Source organism: Mustelus asterias, unplaced genomic scaffold (genome assembly GCF_964213995.1).
Source record: "Mustelus asterias unplaced genomic scaffold, sMusAst1.hap1.1 HAP1_SCAFFOLD_4277, whole genome shotgun sequence".
Lineage (NCBI taxonomy): Eukaryota > Metazoa > Chordata > Chondrichthyes > Carcharhiniformes > Triakidae > Mustelus > Mustelus asterias.
In genome coordinates, this window is record NW_027594222.1 from 114 (window position 1) to 10,000 (window position 9,887).

General features: G+C 52.1%; 1 protein-coding gene across 1 annotated transcript in view; it reads left to right on the plus strand.

The window, feature by feature from the left end:
- Positions 1-271: 271 nt before the first annotated feature.
- The window catches only part of LOC144491039 (plexin-B1-like), a gene marked incomplete at its 5' end in the record, with an annotated part of 12,749 nt that continues 3,133 nt past the window's right edge, over positions 272-9,887 (plus strand). Inside the window, 6 exons of the mRNA XM_078208717.1 lie at positions 272-438; positions 1,418-1,578; positions 2,688-2,835; positions 4,684-4,748; positions 5,966-6,041; positions 6,838-6,912. Of these exons, the coding sequence (XP_078064843.1) occupies positions 272-438; positions 1,418-1,578; positions 2,688-2,835; positions 4,684-4,748; positions 5,966-6,041; positions 6,838-6,912 (692 nt within the window). The remainder of the gene's footprint in view (positions 439-1,417; positions 1,579-2,687; positions 2,836-4,683; positions 4,749-5,965; positions 6,042-6,837; positions 6,913-9,887) is intronic.

Consider the following 9,887-nt stretch of genomic DNA (forward strand, 5'->3'; position numbering starts at 1 on the left):
CCCCCTCCTATCTCTGTAACCTCCTCCAGCCCCAACACCTACAGAAATCATAGAAACCCTACAGTAAAGAGGCCATTCGGCCCATCGAGTCTGCACCGACCACAATCCCACCCAGGCCCTACCCCCACCTCCTCCAGCCCCTACACCCCTCCCTATCTCTGTAACCTCCTCCAGCCCCTACACCCCTCCCTATCTCTGTACCTCAGGAGTTGGGCTATGTTGAGGGAGTCTCTCCCAGTTTTAGCTTCTCTCTCACCTTGTTCCTCCGCAGAGACTCCGATGTTGGATGATGTTGAGGACGGGGGTGTGAAATATTGGCACCTGGTCAAACCCCTTGAGGAGCCTGAGATAGTCCGGCCCAGACGGAGCAGCGTCCGGGAGAGGGAGCGGGCCAAGGCCATCCCAGAAATCTACCTGACCCGGCTGCTGTCCATGAAGGTGAGGATGTGGAGGAGGCCATTCAGCCCCTCTCTCTCGAGCCTGTTACACAGGAACAGGAGGAGGCCATTCAGCCCCTCTCTCTCCGGCCTGTTACACAGGAACAGGAGGAGGCCATTCAACCCCTCTCTCTCCAGCCTGTTACACAAAAACAGGAGGAGGCCATTCAGCCCCTCTCTCTCTTCGAGCCTGTTACACAGGAACAGGAGGAGGCCATTCAGCCCCTCTCTCTCCAGCCTGTTACACAGGAACAGGAGGAGGCCATTCAGCCCCTCTCTCTCTCCGGCCTGTTACACAGGAACAGGAGGAGGCCATTCGGCCCCTCTCTCTCCAGCTTGTTACACAGGAACAGGAGGAGGCCATTCAGCCCCTCTCTCCAGCCTGTTACACAGGAACAGGAGGAGGCCATTCAGCCCCTCTCTCTCCGGCCTGTTACACAGGAACAGGAGGAGGCCATTCAGCCCCTCTCTCTTCCGCCTGTTACACAGTAACAGGAGGAGGCCATTCAGCCCCTCTCTCTCTCCAGCCTGTTACACAATAACAGGAGGAGGCCATTCAGCCCCTCTCTCCAGCCTGTTACACAGGAACAGGAGGAGGCCATTCAGCCCCTCTCTCTCCGGCCTGTTACACAAAAACAGGAGGAGGCCATTCAGCCCCTCTCTCTCTTCGAGCCTGTTACACAGGAACAGGAGGAGGCCATTCAGCCCCTCTCTCTCCAGCCTGTTACACAAAAACAGGAGGAGGCCATTCAGCCCCTCTCTCTCTTCGAGCCTGTTACACAGGAACAGGAGGAGGCCATTCAGCCCCTCTCTCTCCAGCCTGTTACACAGTAACAGGAGGAGGCCATTCAGCCCCTCTCCCTCCAGCCTGTTATCTGATTTTCACAGTCTGTAGTTTTTACAAAGCTGGGTTGAAGTTGTTGCCCCGATATCGGGTATTTATTAACCATTTCCTCCCCCTCTCTCGGTTCCACCCACAGGGGATACACCAGAAGTTTGTTGATGATGTATTCCAGGTGGTTCTGGGCAGCGGACACACCGTCCCGCTGGCCGTCAAATTTTTCTTTGACTATCTGGATGACCAGGCAGCGCGTCACGGGATCGTGGATCCGGAGATCATCCACATCTGGAAAACCAACAGGTAGAGAGGGGGCAGGGGGTGGCGGGGAGCGAGGGGCCCGCGGTGGGGTGGGTGCGGGGGCGGGGGGGGGGGGGGGGGGGGGTGGCTCGGAGCCGACGCAGACCTCCCACCCTTCCCAGCCCCATACCCCCCCTCCCCTAACACCCCGACCCGCCTGCGACGTGGGGGAGAGAGGCGAGTCAAGGAGGCCGCAACCACCACCCCCCCCCCCCACCCCATCCCCATGTTGAAGACCTCCCCTTCCCCCTCCCCCCTCCTCACTTCCCCCTTCCCCCTCCCTCCCCTCCCCCTTCCCCCTCCCCTCCCCCCTCCCCCTCCCCCTCCCCCTCCCCCCTTCCCCTTCCCCCTCCCCCTTCCCCTCCCTTCCCCCCTCACCCCTCCCCCTTCCTTCCCCCCTCTCCACTCCCCTCCCCTCCCCCTCCCTTCCTCCCTCCCCCTCCCTCCTCCCCCCTCCCCTTCCCCTCCCCCCTCCCTCCACCCTCCCCCTTCCCCGCTCCCCCTCCCCTTCCCCCTCCCCCTCCCCCCTCCTGCCTCCCCATTCCGCCTCCCCCTCTCGCCTCCCCCTCCCCCTCCCCCTCCCCCCTCCCCTTTCCTCTCCTCCCCCCTCCCCCTCCCCCCTCCTCACTCACTCCCCTACACTGTCCCAGGCTGTGCCCAGAGCAAATCCTTCTGGGATTCTGGTGTTTCCCATTCCCAGTTTAATGGCAATTCCAAGATTCCCGTTGAGTCCTGATTTAGTTACATTCCCAATATTCCCATTTCCAGTTTAATCATATTCCTGGCGTTCGGATTCCCTGTTTAATGCTGTCCCAATATTCCCATTCCCAGTTTAATCACGTCTGTGGCATTCCGATTCCCGATTTAACGGTATTCCCGGCATTCTGATTCCCAATTTATTGATATTCCCGGTGTTCCGATTCCCAGTTTGAAGTTGTCCTCATTATTCCCAATCTAATGACATTCCCAGCGTTCCGATTCCCAGTTTGACGACATTCCCGGTTTTCTGATTCCCGGTTTGATGTTATCCTCAATGTTCCGATTCCCAGTTGACTGACGTTCCCGGCGTTCCCAGTCTGGGTTGTAATGCTTTTCCTGCTCCTGATTCCCAGTTTGCCGTTACGGTTCTGGTTGAATATCCTGAAGAATCCACACTTCATTTTCGATATCCAGGTGTCAGACAATGTGGATGCTGCACTGTCTGTCATCGCTCAGACCTTCATCGACTCCTGCACAACTACAGAGCACAAAGTGGGCCGGGTGAGTGACGGAATGACCCTCGCGTGAGGGGATCCGGGCCCCGGGAAGGAGGGAAGCACCAGTCCCCAAGGTCACTGCCCCCACAGACCGGCTCAGGAAGCCCTGGAGATAGATTCCCACCTTAACTGGATCAATCCGGTATCGTACAGACAGCAGCAGGATTGAGTTACTGGTGTGGGGGATAAGTGTTGTGTACAGAGGGAGTAAATGGAAAGATTATTAGTCAGTCTTACATTAACACTGCGATGAAGTTACTGTGAAAATCCCCTAGTCGCCACACTCCTGTTTGGGTTACACTGAGGGAGAATTTAGCACGGTTAATCCACCTAACCCGCACATCTTTGAACTGTGGGAGGAAACCGGAGCACCCGGAGGAAACCCATGCAGACACGGGGAGAATGTGCAGACTCCGCACAGACAGTGACCCGAGCCGGGAATCGAACCCGGGTCCCTAGCGCTGTGAGGCAGCAGTGCGAACCACCGTGCCGCTGCGCCGTGGGATTGGGATTGTGTACAGTGGGAGTGAATAGGAAGGGGTTTGGGATTGTGTAGAGTGGGAGTGAACGGGAAGGGGATTGGGATTGTGTACAGTGGGAGTGAATGGGAAGGGGTTTGGATCCATTGGGATTGTGTACAGTGGGAGTGAATGGGAAGGGGTTTGGATCCATTGGGATTGTGTACAGTGGGAGTGAATGGGAAGGGGTTTGGATCCATTGGGATTGTGTACAGTGGGAGTGAATGGGAAGGGCGTTGGGATTGGGTACAGTGGGAGTGAACGGGAAGGGGATTGGGATTGTGTACAGTGGGAGTGAACGGGAAGGGGATTGGGATTGTGTACAGTGGGAGTGAACGGGAAGGGGATTGGGATTGTGTACAGTGGGAGTGAACGGGAAGGGGATTGGGATTGTGTACAGTGGGAGTGAACGGGAAGGGAATTGGGATTGTGTACAGTGGGAGTGAACGGGAAGGCGTTTGGGATTGTGTACAGTGGGAGTGAACGGGAAGGGAATTGGGATTGTGTACAGTGGGAGTGAATGGGAAGGGCGTTGGGATTGTGTACAGTGGGAGTGAACGGGAAGGGGATTGGGATTGTGTACAGTGGGAGTGAACGGGAAGGGGATTGGGATTGCGTACAGTGGGAGTGAATGGGAAGGGGATTGGTATTGTGTACAGTGGGAGTGAACGGGAAGAGAATTGGGATTGTGTACAGTGGGAGTGAACGGGAAGGGGATTGGGATTGTGTACAGTGGGAGTGAATGGGAAGGGGATTGGGATTGTGTACAGTGGGAGTGAACGGGAAGGGAATTGGGATTGTGTACAGTGGGAGCGAATGGGAAGGGGATTGGGATTGTGTACAGTGGGAGTGAACGGGAAGGGAATTGGGATTGTGTACAGTGGGAGTGAATGGGAAGGGGATTGGGATTATGTACAGTGGGAGTGAACGGGAAGGGAATTGGGATTGTGTACAGTGGGAGTGAATGGGAAGGGGATTGGGATTGTGTACAGTGGGAGTGAACGGGAAGGGAATTGGGATTGTGTACAGTGGGAGTGAATGGGAAGGGGATTGGGATTGTGTACAGTGGGAGTGAACGGGAAGGGGATTGGGATTGCGTACAGTGGGAGTGAACGGGAAGGGAATTGGGATTGTGTACAGTGGGAGTGAATGGGAAGGGGATTGGGATTGTGTACAGTGGGAGTGAACGGGAAGGGAATTGGGATTGTGTACAGTGGGAGTGAACGGGAAGGGGATTGGGATTGTGTACAATGGGAGTGAACGGGAAGGGGTTTGGGAAGGAATAGGAATTATTGACCATCCAATCTAATAATATTTGGGTTATATTTTCTCAGGATTCACCAATTAACAAGCTTTTATACGCGAAGGAGATTCCCCGCTACAGACAGATGGTGGAGAAGTCAGTAGCTTGGTTTACAACTCTCGATTAGAATCAATCACACTCAGAGACCGTGAGAGGCCATTCAGCCCAGCTTAACACTGTGTGCTCTGAGATAGATCGTTCCAATGAATCCAACTCAGTCCCCGCTTGCTCCCGCAATAACCCCATAAATTCCCAGCTTCCAGTATTCTTCCCCCTCTCTGAGGGTGAATCTGCTCCCCCCGCCCTCTCAGGCAGCACCTTCCAGAGCACAACAACTCGCCGAGTCAGTAAAACTCACACCCAATCAGAAATAGGTGATGCTGGAGGCCAGTCGCCCACTCGAGGCAGCTCCCTCAGACAGTAAGATCCTGACGAACCCTCCAACTCAATCTGTCTATTTCCAAATCTGCCAATTCTCCATCGACCTCAGTCTTCATTATTCACCTTGGCGAGGCCTCCACACCAATCCCAGGTCGAGACTTTCAAGATTCATCTCACGCCTGAGAGAATAAATTCCTCTCCCCTCACTCCAGAATTGCCGACACCTTATCCTGAAAGAGTGACTCTCACGGTGTGTCAGTGCTGAGGGAGCGCCGCACTGTGGGAGGGTCAGTGCTGAGGGAGCGCCGCATTGTGGGAGGGTCAGTGCTGAGGGAGCGCCGCACTGTGGGAGGGTCAGTGCTGAGGGAGCGCCGCACTGTGGGAGGGCCGCACTGTGGGAGGGTCAGTGCTGAGGGAGCGCCGCACTGTGGGAGGGTCAGTGCTGAGGGAGCGCCGCACTGTGGGAGGGTCAGTGCTGAGGGAGCGCCGCACTGTGGGAGGGTCAGTGCTGAGGGAGCGCCGCACTGTGGGAGGGTCAGTGCTGAGGGAGCGCCGCACTGTGGGAGGGTCAGTGCTGAGGGAGCGCCGCACTGTGGAAGGGTCAGTGCTGAGGGAGCGCCGCACTGTGGGAAGGTCAGTGCTGAGGGAGCGCCGCACTGTGGGAGGGTCAGTGCTGAGGGAGCGCCGCACTGTGGGAGGGTCAGTGCTGAGGGAGCGCCGCACTGTGGGAAGGTCAGTGCTGAGGGAGTGCCGCACTGTGGGAGGGTTAGTGCTGAGGGAGTGCCGCACTGTGGGAGGGTTAGTGCTGAGGGAGCGCCGCACTGTGGGAGGGTCAGTGCTGAGGGAGGGTCAGTGCTGAGGGAGGGTCAGTGCTGAGGGGGCGCCGCACTGTGGGAGAGGGGGAGATACTGAACGTTTTTTTGTTTTTACAGATATTACGCTGATATTCGCCTCTTGCCCTCAGCAAGTTACCAGGAAATGAACTCGGCGCTGACGGAAATGTCTGCTGTGAGTTCTGAGAATTCCAATCATGAAACGGTTAAACGGCGAGGGAGGGTCACACAGTCGAGGCTCCCTCCCCTCGAGTGTTGAGGATTGAGGGGGTGATCTGATCGAGGGGGGTTTAAGATGATTAAAGGATTCGATCGGCTCGACAGAGAGAAACTATTTCCTCTGGTGCGGGGAGGGGGGGCCCAGAACGAGGGGGTGGGGGGCAGGAGGTTAAAATGAGAGGCCGGCCGTTCCAGGGGGGAAAGGTCAGGAAGCATTTCCTCACACAAAGGGGAATGGGAATCCGGAACTCTCTCTCCCTCCCCGAAATAAACCTGTCGAGGCTGGAGGGGGCGATTGGAAATTTCAAACCCCAGATTGAGAGGTTTCTGTTGGGTAAAGTGGGGCGGGGGGGGGGATTGAGGGTTACGGAACCGAGGCGGGGAGATGGAGTTAGGTTAGGAGGGCGAATGGCCTCCTCCTGTTGCTGTGTAACAGGCTGGAGAGAGAGGGTCTGATTGGCCTCCTCCTGTTCCTGAGTAACAGGCTCAAGAAGGGCTGAATGGCCTCCTCCTGTTCCTGAGTAACAGGCTCGAGAGAGAGAGGGGCTGAATGGCCTCCTCCTGTTCCTGAGTAACAGGCTCGAGAGAGAGAGAGAGGGGCTAAATGACTACTTGCTGTTCCTGAATTCATAGTTGTTTGTTGTGGGCCTACCATTCAGGATTAAAACAGTTTTGTTCTCTCTCGCTCTCTCTCTCTCGCTCTCTCTCTCTCACTCTCTCTCACTCTCTCTCTTTTTCTCTCCTTTTTCTAGAACTGTGGTCCACCATTGAATAGCACTGTTGCCCTTCACGAACTCTACAAATACATCAGCAAATTCTACGACCAGGTTGGTGAAGCCTGATCCTACTGTAGTGAAGGATGATGGGAACTCGGGTGGGTGGAGGGGGGCACGCACGCGCGGTGGGGGGAGCATGGTTCATGTCTCGAGTCTAAATGGGAAGGCAATCTGACATGGGCAGATAGGTGGCTGAGACAGTTTGACACAAAAGGATCTGGGATCAGTAGCTTTTCGAAATCCGCGGGAAAAAAAGGTTATGACCTGTTAGACAGGTTTCCCTTTGGGTTTTGACTTGCTCAGCGAGATAACATCTACTGTGGGCGTAACACATGCTCACTGAAATGTACAAACCATCGCTGCAAAGTGGAGTTTGTAAAAAATGTTTAAAAAATGCTGGAGGGAAAAACATGGTGTGGTCCCTTTAAAAGCTGGTGTTTGTATCAATGCAGGAGGTTTAAAATGCAAAGTACACACAGAGTCCCAGACTGAAACATCTAGATCAAAAGCCAGGCAGCTGTCTGGACAAAGACAACCTGTTTGTGTGAATTTTGCCCAATCAATTGAAAGCAACACTCAGCTACCAAGAACCTATAAGATTTGAATTTGATGGTGTTGAGAAAATCAGACCAATCCAATTGTAGGAAAATTGATAGGTCACCACGGGTATAAAAGAGCGTGCAAGAGGGAAAAACAGGAGGTAGCAACAGCCACCTCTCAAGCCTCGAGAGGGAGAGAGCAGCTCTCCACTCTGCCAGCTTTATATATCTCTTCAGAGAACACACCATCGAACCAGCGAAAGGTACCAAATCAAAAAGAACTCACAGACGTAGAAATCAACCGAGAAACTCCAGAAGGTTCCGAAAGATACAAAACCTGGTTGTATATATTTTTTGAGAGTGACTAAATTCTGTTATTACTTTTTTGGTTAATGAACGGATAGTGTATTTATCTGAACAGCATTCCAGTAGAATCTTATTTTATTCAATGTGTTACTTGTTTAGTTAAAGTTCCTGGTTAGTTAAATAAGTAAATTGTTAAGTGTTTATTTTGCAGTGAGTGTGGGGGTATTTCTGTTTGTTACCCACTAAACGTTACTGAAGGACAGTTCACACCTTCCCACACACTGTTAACAGATTACAGGGCGAGGGATTCCTCTTTGGGGAATTTGGCATGGCTTCGCAAAAGTGGGACAACCTCCCTTTGTGAAGTGAGGTCCCTTTGGAAGCTGGTTTTGTGTCAGTGTTTGCATGTTCAAAATGCAGGTACACAGGGTACACAGATTGCAACATTTGTAGCAAGGACCAAGCATCAGGGTTGCCCTGGTAACAGGCTTGGCCAGCTTTTGAGTTTTGACAGCCTATCAATTTAAAGAAGACACTCAGCCATCAGGAACCTATCCAATTTGAATTTGCTTTTGTTGACAACATCAGACCAATCCTGGTGTAGGAAAGATGATTCGGTCACCAGAGTTATAAAGAGGAACTCAACTCTCTGCCTGCAGCTCAACTGAAGAGCTGCCACCTCTCAACACCGAGAGAGGGCAAGAGCAACTCCCTGCCAGCTTAGAATATCTCTTCAGAGAACTCTCCATCTATCTAACGAAGGGGACCAAAATCAGAAAGAGCTTACAGACAGCGCATTCGAAAGAAGAACTCCAAAGGCTTCCCAAAGCCAAGACACCTGGTTGTATATTATTTTGAGAGTGACTAAATTTCTGTTATTATCTTTTTTGGGTAATGAATGATCCTTGTATTTATTTGAACAGCATTCCAGGAGAACCTCACTTTAATCGATATGTTACTTGTTTAGTTAAAGCTCCTGGTTAGTTAAATAAATAAATGGTTAAGCGTTCATTTTAAAGTGAGTGTGGGGTATTTCTGTTAGTTACCCACTAAACGTTACTGAAGGGCAGTTCACACCTTCCCACACACTTTGAACAGATTACGAGGTGAGGGATCCCGCTTTGGGGGATCTGCGTTACTTATGTAGAGGGTTAACCCCTGTGTCGTAACACCATTAATGACGTACCTGGCCAGACATTAATAATTAAACCCCCAATCTGGAGCCCTGAGTGCCAGTTCTGGGCTCCCGGATTTTAGAAAGGGTGTTGGGGCTTCGGAGACGGTGCATCTACCGGCATCTCAACATAAATATCCTTTTCTCCTTTCATATCCTTTCATTTCACTGTCCTCAGTACCTCTTTGCACTCAACGTTTCCGAAATATCAAATTGCTTCAACTTTTCCTGTTGCATCTCCATTCGGGGTCAGTTAAAGATCAATAACATTTCCTTGTTTACTTGCTAGTCCTTTAAATGCCCCTTTGAAATTAAACCACTATAATGCCAAGTCCCTATCTATCTGCTAATGCAAATATTTAAATCCCCAATCTCTTTACATGTAAATCCACCTTCAATATAGCTTCTCAATCCAAATGCGTGCCTTAAGCACCTTTACCCTCTATCCATCAGCTCTCTCAGACAAGCTGTCTCTATTAACCTTCCCCCGGCTTAATTCAATCATGTACAAAGTCCGTCCTGACTGTCTGCCCCCATTACGCAGCTTCATTCACTGCCGGGTGTCCCTCAGAAAGGAGATCGTGGGACCCGTCGGTTACCTCCAAGGCCTTCTGTGCCCAATGGGGGACAGGGGTGTTAGAAAGCTGGGGGACAGGGGTGTTAGAAAGCGGAGGTTGATTCCTCCGCTGAGAACTAACACCGAAACAGCCAAAGAGGAATACCTCGCCCTATAATCTGTAAACAGTGTGTGTGAAGTGGTGTGACCTGCTCGTCAGCAGCCCCTAGTGGTTAAATCCAAAATAAATCCCTGACACACTCTCGAAAATCAACACGTAACACTTTATTTATCTAACAGTGAGCAAATTATCTAAACCATTAACAACCTGAATAAATCCCTTCTAATTATTAACTATTCCCGAATAACACAAGATTCTAATGAAATGCTGTTCCAATATATACAAATCCCACTCATTAACAAAAAACAGAATTTAGCCACTCTCTAAATT